At 47.3% G+C, this 18179-nt stretch overlaps 2 protein-coding genes across 4 annotated transcripts; one reads left to right on the top strand and one right to left on the bottom strand.

The window, feature by feature from the left end:
- Nucleotides 1-2104: 2104 nt before the first annotated feature.
- Nucleotides 2105-5452, top strand: LOC135390081 (uncharacterized). 3 transcript variants are annotated; one of them, XM_064620093.1, is made up of 6 exons: nucleotides 2105-2635; nucleotides 2876-2943; nucleotides 3118-3214; nucleotides 3281-3369; nucleotides 4394-4613; nucleotides 5309-5452. In XM_064620093.1, exons 1-6 carry the CDS (start codon nucleotides 2299-2301, stop codon nucleotides 5398-5400), a joined length of 903 nt encoding a protein of 300 aa, XP_064476163.1. In that variant the 5' UTR covers nucleotides 2105-2298; the 3' UTR covers nucleotides 5401-5452. The 3 variants fall into 3 exon arrangements, with proteins under 3 accessions (XP_064476163.1, XP_064476162.1, XP_064476161.1); XM_064620092.1 differs by having other exon boundaries at nucleotides 3118-3369; nucleotides 4394-4604; XM_064620091.1 differs by having other exon boundaries at nucleotides 3118-3369.
- Nucleotides 5453-6714: 1262 nt separating this feature from the next.
- LOC135390080 (calphotin-like) lies at nucleotides 6715-10874 on the bottom strand. The gene is made up of 2 exons (XM_064620090.1): nucleotides 10831-10874; nucleotides 6715-8203 (listed from the first exon to the last, which is right to left on the bottom strand). Exons 1-2 carry the CDS (start codon nucleotides 10843-10845, stop codon nucleotides 6887-6889), a joined length of 1332 nt encoding a protein of 443 aa, XP_064476160.1. The 5' UTR covers nucleotides 10846-10874; the 3' UTR covers nucleotides 6715-6886.
- Between the last annotated feature and the right edge of the window lie 7305 nt (nucleotides 10875-18179).

Genomic DNA, 18179 nt, shown 5'->3' with positions numbered 1-18179 from the left:
AATCTCCCATATCGGGTGCAACTCGTCTGTCAACTTCTTCCATCATTGACCCTATGCTGTACGGAAAGGCAGCGCGGGTGTCGAACCACATGCATGTTGTGTGTCTGACGAAAGCAGAACAAACAGCATGCATGAAGTGAACGCTCGAAGGGAATGTACGCTACGTCTCTTTACGCCACATGTCGGTTGCTGCGATAGCTGAGCCTCTGCAGCGAGATCCAAGAAAGATTGGTGCGTCCTGGGTGCAGGTGGCGGTGATATGGTGCGTTTCCTTTTTGCACAACCTCTCCTTCGTGGACACACCAGCCACAGCCGTGCGAACCATTGAACTGGTTCATATTCATGACCATGGCTCTGGCCACTGTGTCCACGGAGCATGGCCCTGGAAAAACATGGACAGCCGCTTTCCGATATGCCAGTGCTTTCGCTATCGCTAGTGTCAGATGATGCGATCACGACTCGCTCTGCCTCAGTGCTCTGGTCTTCACCTGGTGCAATATAAACATCACCCTAGAAAGCAAAAGATGTGTATACGCATAAAGAACTTTCTTTCGATATTAGTGGCATCATTCAGAGCATTAAGGCTCGAGACTTGGAGTGATTCCAGACGAGAAGGCGCTCGTAACCCTGGATATGTAAATGTGTTCCTATATAAAGCGTAGCAAGCGTGTAGTAAAGTATGCTCCGTAGTAAGGTACCTTACCACATAAGTATGATAAAATCAGGTTAACGAACAAGATAATTTCAAGTGCAATAACCAGTGATAGAATCGGCGTCCATGTGACACATCTACATCATCTGCAACCCCCAAAATGGTGTACCGAGCAAAGCAATGAATGTATTTAACTTGATCCTTAGGAGCGGGATCGCTGTGAATATTTCGAAGCATGGTTGTTTGTTTCGTGGTGCGCATTTCAGACCTCCGATTTGACATTTTTGTTTCGTGAATTGCCTTTAATCCAATGTGAAACTTTGGTTCAGAACACGCAGTACGCGTTTCTGGCGTAAAGGTGTTCCCGTGACGGAACCCCACAGGGGTGCCATGATTAGTTTATTTTACCCTCAAACGCGACGTTGATCGATATAAAGGAGGAGTCAAACTATCAAGCCTTACATTTGACACACGTTTGTTCTATATTCGGCACCGCTTTAGGACAGCAGAGCTTTTTCCGGCAAGATAATAAAAATAATTCAGGATTTGCGTCGCAGGTCAACTATGATCATGAGGAACGCCACAGCGGTTGGACTGTGGATTAATTCGAACTTCGAACAGCTTCGAACCCGCGACCTTGGGGTTGGAAGGCATACGTGGTGGCCAGCCAAGCCACCGACGACGCTCTTTACAACAACAGCTTTCCAATAACGGGAGGAAGATAATTGCACATTGTGTCGCGGAAAGTGCGGGGAAATCGTAGTATGCAGACTGGCTCAGACTAGTATGTAGACTGCAGACATGGTTTACCTCGTGCCGTGATAATGCGTGTCAGCCACGGTCATTGCATTGCAGGCGACGGGGAACTGGCGTCAATATTTATTTATTTATTTTCACTTTATTATTATATTATCCGTAAGTCGAAGCGGTGTGGACTGAAGTGGTTCCCACTCGTTTCTCTGTACCACCCCGCTAGCTCAGTCTTGACGCAGAATCGGCGCAAATTGCAATTTTGGTCCAGGGTTGCGTAGGACATGAACGATGGCGCTGTTGGCGCAAATGGCTCATCACTTCCATCATTGTAATGACATATCTTTAGTAATTTTACACAAAATTACCTCTACCAGGGCGACGTAATACCTGCAGATACCTACCGTGCTTCCGCCTCTACTTCCAGATGACGTCGATGGCACAGGGTCGTCTGATGGCGCTACGTGGTCCGGACCTCGATCATCCTCGGGAGCCTCAGCGTGAACATTACGCCTGTTTGGAATGCCTGAACTGCGTGGTGCGCGGTTTCAGTGTATTGGGATCGAACAGCCATTGTCGATACCTTTTTGGCATAACCAGGCCGGGCCGGGCACCTCCTCTACAGCGGAGGACGCGGTAGTCACAGACTGCGACACTCATAGCGTGAAATATCTCGGAACCCGTTCGTGATTATTCCGACAGCAAAAGAGGTAGCCGACGCACCAGCATAAACCAATGTCAATCCGCTATAATAAAAGAAGTGAACTGCTTCGCGAGGAAGGATGTGAAGAACAGCGGTCAAGGTCAATGCGACTGCTTTGACAGTCAACCCAGCGCAGCCTTGGCCCTGGCCTATCTGTTTTTCTCAGTTTTTTTTTCATCACATATCTTCCGGCATGTGCTTATCCCGTCGCTATCACGTTTATCGTATCATCCGCCAGCCTTTCCTTTTGTGCGCAGCCCTGGCGCCGAAAGCTGAAGAAACTGTATCCTCCTTGTTGCTTCCACTTCGTCAAATCGTTGAAACAGCGTTGACGGCTTCAGTTTTTAAAATGACGCACATATTGCTAAAATGGACAACAGCTGAAGCATGGGATGTCTACCCGACGCGCAAGATGACAGCAACTGAAATAATGAATGACCCATCAATCGTGGAGTCACTCGTCGGACGCACCTTTGAAATTACTTGGAAGAGCGGTGAGCCGCCGGCAAAGGCACATTTGATTGCTGCGGGTAATGTCTGTTTTCTTATTTCGCATGTTATCGCTTTGCGGTCAGCTACCGTTGCCGATCGCCTGCTTGAATTTAGTTTAGATTGGCACACGCTTTATCAAGTTCAGCAATATTGCTAACACGAAGGCAAACATTTTTGCCGGCGCATGCGCTCCGATTTGTTTCGGTAAAATGCAAGACTTGCCGCCTTGAAAAAACGTGTGGGATTCTGAACATCGTCATATACACACAATGTTCCAGGAGACCTAGGCAACCTTGAGAGAAGACGGAACCGCCTCGCCGCACGAGCATGCAAGAACATGTCACAGGTGACTGGCTCAAAGCACATATTTTTTTTTTAGAACAGCAAATCGTGATGGGTGCATTACAAATTAACTGATTGCATGGCAATGAATGTGTGACTATCCATAATTCCGTGAGTCATCCCAATGATTGCGTCGTCGCTTGGCCCTAGCTTTAAAACCTATTCTGCCCTGTCACAGGCGAGTGGCTGCTGTGGTCATGAAGAACAAATAAAGCAACTGCAGCAGGCGAATGATGACCTGAAACGTAATATAGAGGATCTGGAAAACATGATGGGTATACAAGAGTGTATCACGATCTGCTGGTTTTCGCTGACTGTTTTACATATTTCTGACTCCCCAGACATCCAGAAGACCGTGAAAACACTCGAGCGAATTGTCAGAAAGATGAAGGCTTCTCAGGAGGAACGTCCTGTGCTGGAGCCGAACCAGGTGAGCGCTGACGAATTCGTAGCTGGGCGCCCTAGTCATATCCGCTCACAAGCATACGTACTGTTTTTGTTTTCTTCACTGTGTCCTTCCTGCTACAATATAGCAGTGACACCTACTACATTTCGCATACGCACGGTGTCGAAACTAAATGTGCACAACATTTCTCATTAAGCAACCTGTCGCGGGAAACTGGTGTCGTTGCTTGAAGACTTGCGTTGCAAACATGTGCCACCTTGCAAGATCCACGTGTTTCTTGCACAAGCATCACAGGGAACTTATCAGCCTATCGGAACTTATCGTTGCCTATGACAACGATTTTTATTAGAAATTATGTTCACATTTAGCGTGGGCACCTTGTATATGAATGAGTGGAACGAACTGAACGTATCATATCTCGACGAAATGTGTTTTCGTTATAGCGGCGTTGGTATCCCAGGTCGAGCCCCAGTGAAGCGCACGTAGAAGCTATTCGAGCACTATACCTGTGCAGGCTGGAATCAAGAATTATTTGCGGTCACAGAATCGGCACGAGTTGAATGTCCGGCTAGGTGTCACATGGCTGTCAGGTCGGCGTTGTTGCCACCGCGATTCATTGCACCAGGATTCGACAGTGTCGGGGAATGTCCTAGCTGACATCTAGGTCTTAAGTCACTTGAAACATTGCAATCACTGCGGTGTTGTATTTGTGAATTTTTATCATGTTCCAGTACGCATTTTTTGCAGACCTGCGGGGTCCTGGTCGGGTAAGGCCCAGTCTTCATCGGGCACTGTCGTGCTGGGCTTTATTTTTTCTGAGTCGGGTAAGACGACTCTGCTTCGGGCACGCGGACAGGACATTAAAAGCTGCAAAATGCGTAGTCGTTCACAAAGCGGAGTGACCGTGGGTGCCCAATTATTAGGGACGTACTGGATGTGGCACAATCCATGTCAAACATGCGTGCGCTGTCTGCCTGTTATTTAGTCTCTTTCTGTAACAGCTGTGTGAACATGCAGTTTAATTTTCTTTTAATTTTCTTGACGACAGGTAGACCCGGGAAGCGGCGTGTACGTGTCCAGCGCGACGCTTACAAGGCTACAGGAATCCTACAAGGATTCTCCCAGCAAGTTTGCCCGTGCTCTCACTCGTGTACTTTTTACAGATGAAGAGCTAAAAAACCGATCACTTTTTGGTAAACAGGCCAACAGCCACAAGAACAAGGACCCAAGGCCTGTCCTCGACGAGAACCGTGTGACAGCTATCTTGGGTATGCGCTTCTTTGCCGTGCATCACACTTCCCAGCAAAAGCGTACCCGTCGTATACTGTCCAAAGTGGCAGTCCGCGTTCAAAAGGAGCACCGAGGTGTTCGTATAACAGTGCCGCTTATGGCAAGGGGAAGAGACTTGTGAAATACCTCAATCCAAAACCCATCGTAACTCGCGTCAATGATTATTCTCCACAGCGCACGAGATGCTATGACGACGCATGGAAGTGTCCCGCGACATAAGACTTTTGTTAATGAATAGTTAACCGCTGCAGACAATTCAAGATGGAGGCTGTGTTCGGCATATCTTGGGCGCTGACTGTGCTCAGGACGACTTTCACCTACTTTTTGCCAAGGCCGTTGCGCCCCTCCCACTGAGATGTGCAAAAACTGCAATGTGTCATGGAAAGGAGTCCGAGAACCAAAAGGAGAAAAACAGGGTCGCTGAAATTATTAGGAATCAGTCCTTAGGCACAGCAAGCCTTTTTTGTCCAGCGTCCTCCCTATACACCACTTTATCCGCACCGTATGTACGATATGGATATTAACCAGGGACGTACAACGTGTAAACAGTAAAACAGCCGTTCACGATTTATGTCGTCTAAACCGTTAGGTAGGCATGAATACGTGCTTAAAAGATGTGAATTCCTTTCCGTGGATCACTGGCGTTAATCTTCATTCGCTGTTTCTATTGCAGAGCACACCTGCGTTACATTCAAGTGCGCGGACTACCTGGTGAAAAGAAGCCTCGGTGCCATGCTTCACAAGCTCAACAAGGGCACCCCATGATGCTGCTGTGTACAATGTGCAAATAAATACTTTGGGTGGTAGTTCGCACCAACAGCTTGTCGGATGCAGTCCTGAAAATATAGCAAGGCCCACTGCGTTGTTTTTAGCAAAATAACATGCACACCCCGTAGAAGGGTGCTTGCTGGAGGCATGGATGACCAAAAAAGTAAGCTGAATGCTTCGAGCCAGTGTGAGTTCTGGGGCGCTTTAGAGACTGCATATTTTCTGCGGTAAGCCTGCATTGAGTTGTGCAGGCTTTCTGTAGCAAGGTACGCTCCATTTCTTCGACGGGTGGCAGCTAGTCTGCTGTATGCGTGAAGCCTTTCCGCGTACTAGGTCACTTGGAGTGTGTACGGTATCGAAAGCGGGGAAATTTATTCTACATAGACTTTCCATACGAAGTCTTGATCCGCTGGACCAAGAAAGATGAAAAAGCCTGCTCCAAGGTTTAAGCCTTTCTGAATACGGGGTCTGTTTAGTCATTCTCATTTCTGTAGGAAGACAGCAGAGCTTATAGTACGCAGACTTTCTATAGGAAAATGTGTTCCAATTGGGATTAGAAAGGTGACAGGTGTAACAGACGGTCTACTGGATTGTTTCACGTTTTCTGAGTACTAAGTCGTTTGAAGTCTGTATATTTTCTATAGGAAGGGCAGAAGATTTTTTGTAAGGGAAAGCAGAGTCCCATCACGTTGGGTAGAAGTAAGGCGAGGACGCATGCGCAATCGAATAGTACAAAGAGCACTACGTTGCGCAGAGTCATGCAACTTGTTGCTAACAACGCATCTTTCCTCAATCAAAGTCAACCATAGCATGCAAAAAGTTACAAAGCGTCGTCTCGCTGTGCCAGTGTTAGTATGTGTTCCGTATCTAACAGTCAGTGCGAAAGAAAGATATCTTTAGTGCTTAAAGGCGACGTTGTTGACTTGAACCACTCTGCGTAATCCAGACGAGCGGCCACAGTGAGTGATATTCAACGAGAACCATATCTACCACGCACCATGCAGTCATAAGTAATTTCAATAACTCAAACGCTACAACATTCCTCCCACTATACATTGATATGTTCGGTATGGCTAAGTATATGCCGGTCGCGGATAATCACAGGACCACGTTCTCTGGTGGACAACGACGCATATTGTTCAGAATGTCTATCAATGATCTGTTCCGTTAAAGGCGGTTACCCAACATCCGTTCAGACTGGTGGCCTGCTGACGTTGATCATCGGCTTGTCTCGTGTTAATATCTAGTAATTAGTCCTACCACAGATATTTAACGTCCTGCATGGCGTGTATATGAGTGAGTACGAGGAGATCCATCGTGCGTAATATTTTATGTGATCACACAGCACACAAATAAACACTTGGCTGTAACAAAAACTTAAAGGTAACGCTGCACCACAACCATAACCAAACGCTAAACTACACAGGGGAGCCTTAACCTAACCAGTCCTCTAGGTCTCGTAGAAGTGGAAGATATAGGTAGTCTATTTCTTCACGTAGTCCACGGTTTGAACAAAACGGTCAGGGTGAGCGGTTTCGTGCGCATAGTGGTGGTAGTCCGCATGATGGGTCTGGAAGTGGCCAGCGTCATCGAAGTATTGTCTCGTGTTGAGGAATGGGCCCTTGACGAGGAAGGCTCGTGAGTATGGACGGCCGTATGTCGCTGCTCCGTAAAAGGCTTGTCCAGCAGAATAAACGGGCTGATAGGCAGGTGCAGAGACAACGGTTTGAGTTACCGGCTGAGCGACAACTGTGGTAGCGGGCCTGGAGACGACTACGCTTTGAGCAACTGGTGCTGGAGCGAACACTTGAGTTACAGCTGGCTGTGCAACGACTCGCGAAACAGCTGGGGTCGCAACTACGGTTGGATGATGCTGAACAATACTGCTGACAGCGGGAGCCGCAACCACGTGAGATACGGCTGGCTGAACAACTCGAGTGACTGCTGGGGCTGAGACTACATGAGATACTGCAGGCTGAACAACTCGAGTGACTGCTGGGGCTGAGACTACATGAGATACTGCAGGCTGAACTACTCTAGTTACAGCAGGAGCCGCGACAACTTGAGCAACGGGCTGGTGGGCCACCACTCTTGTGTAAGCTGGCTGAGATAAAAAGGCCTGACTGTAAGCAGGTTGGGACAAGAAGGTCTGAGTGTATGCTGGCTGGACAGCTCTTGCCACAGCTGGAGCAGCTACAACGTGAGAGACAGCAGGCTGCACCACCCTGGTCACAGCTGGAGCAGCAACAAACTGTGCAACGGGCTGCTGAGCGACCACTCTTGTATAAGCAGGCTGGGAGACGAAAGTCTGTCGGACAACTGGCTGCACTACGCTGGACACAGCTGGAGCGGCTACAACGTGAGAGACAGCAGGCTGGACTACTCGAGTCACAGCTGGAGCGGCGACGACTTGAGCGACTGGTTGGTGGGCGACTAGACCAGAGTAAGCAGGCTGCGACAAGAAGGTTTGAGCGAAGGCTGGTCGGCTAACGAACTGGGTCGCAGCGTGCTGGGCATAGACAGCTGTTGGTTGGGCTACTACGTGGGACACGGCTGGTTGAGCAGCGAAGGTGGTGAATGCTGGGCGTTGAACGACCACCTGTCCCGGGTCGTAGTGGACGTAGGCACCAGAGGCGTGTACCTGGGGCACGACATTGGTGTTGTGGCGCACAAAGCTGGCCTGGTGAGAGGAACCGTCGGCGTGCTCGACGCGGTGATGGTAGCCCTGTGTGTGGGGATGGAAACCTCCGGCACTTACTAGCGCGGATGTTGCGAGGCAAACCAGAAGCAGGAAAGTCGTCTGGAATAAAATATATTATGTGGGTCAGTCTCAGTCCGAATTATAAGTAGCAGCAGCCCTAATAGCAACTTGAAAAGTGTGCCAGAACGCGGAACACATATTCCCCCCGTCCGTACCAGAACGCGGTTTAAACTACTCACACTCGCACTTTGGCACTTTAGAATTCTCATTGAGACCATTGGCCATGGAATATGCGCGTAGTGTGACGTGCAACCTCCCTCGGAGCACTGGGTTCAACGTTCAGTTGAGAAGTTGGCACGTTTGCGCGGTGTGGCGCTACGCGTATGTTGAAGGGCAGCTACCTTTAATAGTGCGCTTCAGTATATCGTACGCTATCGCATCCGCGTACGTATGGGATAGCGTTGCTGGATCTGCGCACGCGCAAGACACAAGCAGAGCTTTGCGCATCATCCCAAGAGTTGCATCGTCTGAAAGTCAATGTCGTAATCCTGCGCGGAATGTGATTTATTATTACGACTTAGTTCGCACTTGCTTTGTATAGAGACACCACGTGCACTCCGAGAGAAACTCGTGCCCTTCAGGCTCCGGAAGATGGAAGAGCCCGGTAGCCATCTTTAGAAAGGGCTGCCGGTAGAATGGAGCAGAAGAAGGCCATACAACGAGTAATATGTAAAGAATTGCAACAAAATCTTACAGTATGAGAAGCTACATCTAAACGTGACCTTCTTGTGACTTATTGATTTTGTGCTATAGTAGTTCCACTCCACCAAGTTGGCGGCGCTGTTATACCATCTGACATCATTTGTTTGTAAACAGGGACAGGTCTATTGCTCGAACCTTTTACCGCCGCCGGGCGGCGCTGATGCGGGTGAGTGGTGACATTTTACAGCGTCAGTTACGAAGGTACGACCGGGCTCACTGACAGACATTATGTGATGATGAACCATTTCAACCATTACATTATAAGAACCATTACGCAACTTTCTACGCACACTGATGCTGAAACTCAAGTTACAATTGCATAACTGTCCCGTCACCTTTTTTTTTTTTTTGTACTTGACTGAATATGATTTTTCGTGGCGTTGGATTTGGGTCATGAAGGACGCCAGCTCCAACATATTAGGTACTTGTGAGAATAATTTCCGTTGTACATATACTGTCATTCATACTCATCTAGCATAATCTTTTAATTTTGCTTTCTCTTGAGCTCTGCGCACCGCTGATACAAAATCATGCAGTTTCTGCAGTCCTCTGCTTGCGAATTTTCGTGGGCTTTTTGTGGCGAAATACAATCCAGTCATCCATATTCCTAACCTTTGCTTACTAGCTGGCCGACGCTTGACACACAAGACCCCCTAAACACGTGGGAACACATATGGACAGCACAAGAATCCGTCGCGCCGTCCGTGTGTATTCACATGTCTCAGGGCATTCATGTATGTAATCATGTATCACGAGCTAGCCTGCATTTTCTGTCTTCGTCCTGTCGCCGACGCTGACTGGATAGCCATTTGCGCACGCACACGCCTTTACACAGTTTTTCTGCACGGCGCCGAGTCCCATGTATGGAGGCTTACACGCTCTTCCCAGCCAATCCCGAAGGAACGTGCAGTTTTGAACGAAAATGTGAAGGAGTAAAAAAAAAACAAAAAATAAGAAAAGTGAACTTTGCGAAGATAGCGTTTACTTATCGAATTATTTTCTTTGTGCGTATGTACCGCACGGGTAGAGCTTTAGAGCTTGAAAAGAGCATTACCAAGGAAAGAGGCTGCGGAGTCTAGCCTCCCACGGCACGCGAGCGCCACGGCGCGGCCATAGAAGGTTCGAGGAATTAGTGACCACAGTTTCTCCGCGCGGTGCCAGGCTAGATCGGTCTGCTTACTTTTCCTCCATGACTAAAACTGTAATGCTCACTAACGCCGCACTTGTGACACTGGAAAAACATTTGCCCACTACCGTAGAGCACAGGCTTGCGTCTCTTCAGGGAAGCAGCCAAAAGGCGAAAATCATTGCCCGACACACACACACACACACACACACACACACACACACACACACACACACACACACACACACACACACATATATATATATACGATGATGACATGGGGCTGATGCCATTGCCCGAGATCCAAACGTTTCAAATATGTTTCAAGATTCATGAAATGAACGAAGGATATAGTGGCGTCCTGGAAGACGTGTGTAGAAACATTTGCTCTGCAGGTACCCAGTGACAGTTTTGTGCTTTAGTTATCTTGTTTCTGCTTCGAAGGAAATTGCGAAAATGGCTGGAGCGTTCATGTAAGACGACGATGTAAGCTATGTCACATTTCGTTCAATGTGCTCCTCAGTTCAACAACAAGCCTCAGAAACCTGATCATCATCTCTACGTAAGCGAGAGAGGCGAATACTCTATACTCCACACCTAGTTAACACGGCCCTAAGAAGTTTTGCTCCTTCGCAACAGTTCTTGTCAGATTAACTCCAGTAGACAACACTAATGTACTGCGTATTCTCTGACCACAAAAATCAGCACAGCACCATATAGGGACAACCAGCCCCTGGCGGGGGCCCCTTAAGAAACTAGAGGTCTCTCACTGATCACTTTAAATTCTGTGTTGACCCAATAAGGGATAAACGGAGGCCTCATAAGCGACATCACAAACCTTTCGGTATTCCATCTTGCAGCTCCAGAGAAGACACTCCAAAATCCAAATCAACTTATTTCTCTCACAACGGCGCTCTCCCGCTTTTATAGCGGCTGGAAAGCGAAACGTACACGTGAAGCTATCGGATCATCTGGCATAATTCATTCAGATCACAAGATAGCCAGAGACCCTTCTCCGGCGGCACTTCGAAGGCATCCCACGTTGCGCCCTCCAATGATGCGCCGCCGGGACAAAAGTTGACGTCAAGGGAGACCCACCAGGTCGTTCGGGTTACCCGGTCACTTTCGTTATCTTCCAATATCGACAAAACCGATCACTTTGCAACGCTATTGAAGGCAGTTGCGAAATGATGTAATAACAAATATGTGGGAAAGGGACGAAAGTTACCTCACCTTTCACATCGTCATCGGAATGAATGCCGATGAAGCGTGTCCTTCTGAAAGAACCGTTATTTTGTTTACACTTTCAGGGCAGTATGCTGCGAAATGAGAACGTGCTTCACACGTTAAATCAAATAGGCTTTGCGAATTCTGTGGACTGCCACACCACTCTATGCACTCATAACTGCGTAGACAGTATTCAGAAGGATGCGCATCAATAGGTCAGTTCTGCAATCCACTGTGAACGTGTAATGAAACATAAGACGCTGATATTACAATAAAATGGCATCAACGTAGGCAAGCTCCTGGATTGACTGGGATGAGAAGAGCCTGAGCTTGGATGACCACAAGGTTGATGACATAGAGACAGGGATGTTTCCTGTACAGTTTTAGACATAAAAACGGAATTATGGTTCAGCGCAGTGATTTATCCAGACCCCTCCTACACCACATAACAAAAAAAAAAAAAAAGGAAGAAAGAAGAAGAAGAATAAAGAATTGGGAGACACCCCCTAAAATTGTATGAGATTACGCAATATTTCGCCAAAAAGCATAGAAATACATGGGATTAGCCTCCATGTTGTCACGTCACACATCCCCTGCGGAGCCCGACACACCCCCAGGGACGAAATTCTGGGTAAACCACTGGTTCAGCGTCCCTTAATTCGTGCAGTGCCTATGCAATTGTGTTGAAGTTTCCGTTTCAATTTATTAGACGAGTACTTTAATGAAGAAATACGATGTCCAATGAGGAACTTTCAGCAAGAAACAATGCTTAACAATGTAGCACAGTTTGTTCGGCACTTTTTCATTTGTGATGATGGAATTCCGATGAATTCCGAAGCGTCAAACTGATTGCTGTCTTTCATTGTCGTGTACACTGACGCGTTTAGATTTTAAAGAATTAGATTTTAAAGAAGAAACAATGCCTAAAACACACACGAAATTACATAAATGAATGACAAAATTAAGTATGGGCATTATTTGCCAAAATAAACTGTTTTACTTTAGGTTTGAAGTTGCGAACTGGCGTAGCATGACGCAGAGCTAAAAGCTAATAATTCCACATCTTAGCAGCACCGAACGCTAGTGTAAACTGCCCAAAATTATAGTTCTTCGGGCTGGGAGCTTTATAGGCAGCTGCCAGACAGATAGGTTATGTCGGCGGCGTATAGTTAAACAGCTTGTTGCTTGTAAACTCAGCACAACAATTATACAGGGTGGAAACAAATAAAGTAGCCCAACATTTTCACACATAGCGCGTTCCCTGCATATCGTACGAACTTCTGATGGCGCACGACGGTGCATTTGTGCGGTGCACAGTGCCGGATTTACAGTGGTGGGGGCCGTGGGGCACTGTTCTGGGGGGGGGGGGGGGGCTCCTTCGTGTATTCTATGTCTATCCAATGTGTTATTCGGGGTCGACATCCGTGGACGGAGGACAGATTCTTACCAAGTTTCCGTTTCAGGGATGCGTTTCAGGCATGCAAAACAGGTTTCCCTTGGACAAGACCTTTACTGGTGGGGGCCCCTTTGTGGTGGGGGCCCCGGGGCAAGTGCCCCGCCTGCCCTCCCCTAAATCCGGCACTCGCGGTGCAAATCGAGAAAAAAAAATCGTGGTAACCAAACTTTGCGCAATAAAATCGTTAGCAACGCGAACTTCGATCCATGTATTTCCAATGAGACATGGCAGTGTAGCACAGTTGCGTCGCCCTACCGCTGGGGGTCCCACTCATGCAGAGACAAAACGAGATCTAGTACGCCTAGCAGTAGCTAGACGCAACTGTGACGTGTCCCTCATATTGACTTCTGCATAGGAAAATTGGGATGCACGGAGAGCAACGTTTGCATGGATAACTTTTTTATTACGTGGACTATACTATTCTCATACTATTTCTCATCCGTATTCATCGGATAAATGCGTCATCCCGCGCCACCGGAAGTCCATGCGGCAAGCAGGGAACGTCATACGTGCATAAATGTGGGACTACTTTATCAGCACCCACCCTGTAGACGTGACATGGCCTGCTGGCCGGCATCAGCCCCATCTCATCATCGTCTCTTCATGTGTGTCTGTGTGACATGGAGCGCTTTGTATCTTTAATGTGCTAGTAAAATTGCGGTAAAACTGCTCGAGGAGACGTCTGGTGGGAAATAATCCCCGATTTTAGAGTGTACTAGAAGAGGGAGAGTGAGCCACTTTGTGAGTGCGTCACAATTTTGAGCAAAATTGTGACGCAAGAGCACTGAAGGCTCAGTCTATCGAAAATGTAAATTTTCCCAGATTGCAGCTCCACTGCTTTACAGCATCGTAAGGTTATCCGTTCGAAGTTAATATTTAGAGGAATGAGATGGGAAGCAATTATAGCGGAGTCGTAAAATCCGTTTACGAATTTATGGAGTATGACAAGGTTTACCTGCAGAATGTGAAAAATGTTGGCAACCGACAACAAGCAGTCGGCAGATGGTATATATACATCCGTAGATCTAAAGATAAGACTGATCTTAGTGTTTTTCTCTTTTTCTTCATTTTTCTCTCTCTCTCTCTCACTTTTTTTTTAAGTGCGCAAAGTCTTCGAGCGCCCTTCAAAAACTAGCTGAAGTAGAGACTCGACATTAAAACCGCAACGGAATGCGAAACCGTAAGAACACCATAATATATTTGTTTACTATCTTGGGAGGGGGTATTTATTTTGGCAGGAAAAGTCGGCCAGGAAGGACGGTTTGCTATTCCTTGCTAAATAATTCCTTAGTGAGTAGTCAAGTTCCTGGGGTAGTTAGAGTCAGGCGATGTGGGGTCATAGGTCTCAGCCACGATGTCCCACCCACGATGTCACAGGCTGCTGAGGGGACCGCTATCCCGCAGATAGTGGAGAAGCGCTGCGGTTATACCACCGCTGCGTGTGCCAAGTAATGTTGCAAGAGAGATGTTGGAGTATCCGAGGCTGGTCAGGCGAGACTTGAGCATGTCGCGGAAGGTCTTGAAACGGCGGAAGTCGAAAAGAAGGTGTCGAATGTCTGGCTCAGCGTTGCAAGTAGAACACAAGGATGCCGTTTGCATATCCTTTTGGAACAGCTGTGCCATTACTGGTGAAGTTGGGGCGGAGCCGATGGATGACAGACTATTCCCTCCTTGAGACACGACTGCAGATAGTGTACTCCGCCGATGGGTCACTCTAAGAAGGGGTTGATCCTGGGATCCGCATGCATGCGCACCTTTAATCAACCCCACTATACGTCCGAGGCAGAACGTAATGTACTTTAATGGTCTTTATCGACTTTAGAGTTCGCTTCCTTGTAACCACTTCCTGTTTTTTATGACCCGTAGGGAAGGTACGAAAAATTTTCGTCGCCGCCGCCTTCATAATCAAACTTCACATGTTGTTGCTGCCTCTGTAGGTCAAGATGAGTCGCACTTATCATTATCCTCTTCGTGGGTCACCGCATGTGGTGTTACGTGACTTGGGTTTTGAGCCGTTAGATGTGCGACACATTCCACGTAGAACTTCTGCCACTTTCAATTGGGCTGAACGTTATTTCCAGTTTCTGCATTTCTTTACGAGTGAAACTTGGAAAAAGTGGATGGATGATGGAATGATAAGGAGATGATACTCGCAGGAATGTGAATGGTGGTGAGGCATAAGACGTAAACAAGGTATATTTTGACTTAAAGCAGATTCCTCAACGGTCGTTTGGGGTTGAAGGAGAAATGAAGGAGAAATTGGAAGGGTGAAGAAGAAATAAAATGGAAATTAACTGTACTCTTTTTGCGCACTGCCAAGCGCGTGAGAGATGCGGATGCTGAAACATGAAGCATTGTAGCAGACAAAGGGCAGCCCCTGCGCTGTGACAGTACATGATTTGTTTGAAATTGTTGTTTTATTGGTGCCCAAGAACAGCCTCATAGGCCTTAGTATTGGCGCACACAACATCACACATGTTAAAATGAGATACAAAATACTGTACAAGAAAGCAAGATAATTGAACAAAACTAAAGAAGACGCGAACAATAAAAAGAAAACCTACATAGAAACTATATGAAAAATCCAAAAAACAGACATGAAAGATTATCAAAGTAGTAGATGTTACGATAGGCACATGGTAATATCTCTCTTAAAGGACACAAAGGACGGAGAGAAGATGTCGCATGACATTGAAATTGAATTCGGCAACATTTGGCAACGTACAATAGGATCGTAAGGACAGAAACTCTTTACATAAAATGAAGGCGGATTGCGGAACGCAGCTCGAGGAAGACAAAAACTCAGACGACTTAAGAGAAATGAAGAATCAATAGATGAAAGTATAAGTAAACAAGGCATCAGCAATATTGCGTCGTGCATGCAGTGGGCGTAAGTTGAAATGCTTCAACAAACCATGGTAGTCATACAATTTAAAGGCCGGGATGCGCCGTAGAAAAAAGTAGTGAAGGATGTGAAGAGCTCTTTTGTGGACAGCTTCAAGGCGATTCACATCAGTGACGCACAGAGCATTCCACACAACCGACGCATACTCGAGTCTTGGGAGAACATAAGATTTGTACAGCGTTATAAGGACAGTGGGGGAATCAAAAACTTCACATTTATAGGTTAAAAGGCCCAGAACGTGTGCCGCATTGACATGTTCGCGGAAATGCAGTTTGGAGTCAAAAGCCACACCGACGTCACGAATTGTATTCACTCGGCATATCACACCATCGCACAAGTACGAAAAGATACTAACGTTCTTTTTACGAGTGAATGAGACGACTTTAGTCTTAGTACTGTTAATTTTTAGCTTATTGACCGAAAACCAAGTAGTGATATGAGACACATCCTCTTGTAACAGAACACAATCAGAGGAACTAGATATCACTTTCATCAATTTAAGATCGTCAGCATACTGCAGTAGCGTGGAGTGCTCAACACATGATACAATGTCATTAACAAAAATGTTGAAGAGCAACGGTCCAAGATTGAACCCTTGGGGAACCCCAGATGTAGGGAAGTACACATTTGAGTGTACCCCATGGACACAAACAGATAGTATACGATTACGTAAGTATGATTCAAAAAAGCGAATTAGGGAGCCACAAATACCGTATGTGGTTAGCTTGCATAAAAGAAGATCATGATTCATTAAATCAAACGCTTTAGAAACGTCAAAATAGATAACATCAACTTGACTGCGTGAATTCAGAGCGGGAGACACAAATGACATGAAATATACCAAATTAGTGAGGGTCAACCTACCCTTAGCGTCCGCTCGTTAGCGGTAGCCAAGGTCGTGCTGAAGACCGGGAGGTGTTGCGTTCGAATCCTGTCACCGGCTTTGCTGTCCGACGCTTTCCCGGCGGCAGACTTTCCAGGCGAATGTCGGCACGGTTCCCCTGAAGTCGGCCCAGGATGCACACCAATCCCTCCTGTCTCCCACTGCTTCCTCTCCTTCCTCCTCCTTCCATGGAGGAGGAAGTAGAAGAAGGTACAAGGAGAGGAAGATGGTCCTTCCTCCTCCTTCCCCTTCCTGCTGTCCTCTCTGTCCAGTCTGTACGCCGTTCATAGCTACAGTTGCCTCGTGGCTCTAACACGGGATCAACAGGAGCACACATTAGGGAGCTTTAGCGCATCCGAAGCGCTCCGCGAAAACTATACGATAAAGGATGCTGTCAAATCAACCATCAGCAACGTGATACCATCCACTTCAAGGAATCAGGCGCTTGGCTTATTATACTGTGCCCGGAACCAATATCGTAAAGACCTTCCAATCTGCTAAATCTCCATACTGAACCGGCGCCGCGATAAAGGAACAAACGAGGGGGAGAGTGCGTATCGCGACAGCGATGGTTGTCCCTATCCGTCTCCAAGCAGAGTGTGACGTGACGCGGCTATACAGGGGCCGCAAAAGTGCGTTACAGAAATGCAACCGCATTTAGAAATAAACCATGAAGAGATAGTGAAATTACTGTCGTACGAGTATACAGCTTGGGACAAAAGTTTATGGAACAGCGGCATGTCGCATTTCTCACCTGGAATGACACTCTAGCAGTAAACAGGAGCGGACGGACACATACTGAGAGATGGACAGAATTTTCGGCCACCCGTTTTTTTATTCGATCTCTTCTTGATATATAGCGGGGGACCGCTCCGATGAAGAAATACGCCAGTGCGGTGTTCCGTGAACTTTTGTCCCAAGCTTTACCAGTTTATAACGCGGGCGAAGCACGGATAAGTTGTAGCACGGTGGACGTTTGGACTTGTTATTACTCCACAACTGGACTGTTGAAGCCCTCAAGCGGGACACCGACGGACAGACGGAAAGCGCCTGTCTTCGTCGCGTCTTTAGTCCGTGTCCTGCTTCAGGGCTTTAACTGTCTAGTTATGGAGAAGTCGTACTACACTTCCTTAGATCTCTAAGCTTCAGAGTTTGGAGTGTACCTCAATGTCTCGAAATATTTGACTAGAGCGTGGAGCGTCCGTCGCCTGCCATGTGTGTGCCGTGGCTCCAGAATTTTGAATACGCTCAAAGGCGCTGCCAAGCAGATTCTAGGCGGCGACGTCCTCCAGAGTAACGATCATAGACATCTATGGGATGTACTGCCCTGCCTCCACAACTTCAAGCACCAAAGCAGTCGGAGGAGCACGCTTCTTGAGTTGAGAGAGGTGACTGTAGGGGACATTCAGGGGAAAACGACACAACAGTGTCTCTATGGGCCGGGACAGTGACGCAGGTACCACAAAGGCGTTGTCTGGGACCGCCCTGTAAAGTGACGACACGTCAAGCAGAATTCCCTGAACATTGTCTTGCTTATACACCGTTGTCCAGTCTCACACCCAGAGCTTTTGCAGCCAGCTCAGGCCAGAGAGAAGGAAAGCGATGCCTGGAAGGAAGCACACGGCCCGTGTGCTTTCCTTCTCTCTAGCTTGTGCGGTATACTGCTTTCAACGTCCTCCCCCGGCGTCTAGCCGGCGCTCCGTTTTCAATATGGCG

The sequence above is a fragment of the Ornithodoros turicata genome, chromosome 3 (genome assembly GCF_037126465.1).
Source record: "Ornithodoros turicata isolate Travis chromosome 3, ASM3712646v1, whole genome shotgun sequence".
NCBI classification, from domain to species: domain Eukaryota; kingdom Metazoa; phylum Arthropoda; class Arachnida; order Ixodida; family Argasidae; genus Ornithodoros; species Ornithodoros turicata.
Note: the sequence above shows the minus strand (reverse complement) of the source record. Positions and strands in the feature narration are given on the sequence as shown.

Bases quoted from the DNA above. Each gene is read 5' to 3' on its own strand.
- LOC135390081 (XM_064620091.1), top strand. From the start codon at position 2,299: ATGTGCTTATCCCGTCGCTATCACGTTTATCGTATCATCCGCCAGCCT. The intron at 2,636-2,875 runs GTAATGTCTGTT...ACAATGTTCCAG, and splicing joins GGCACATTTGATTGCTGCGG to GAGACCTAGGCAACCTTGAG. The intron at 2,944-3,117 runs GTGACTGGCTCA...GCCCTGTCACAG, and splicing joins CATGCAAGAACATGTCACAG to GCGAGTGGCTGCTGTGGTCA.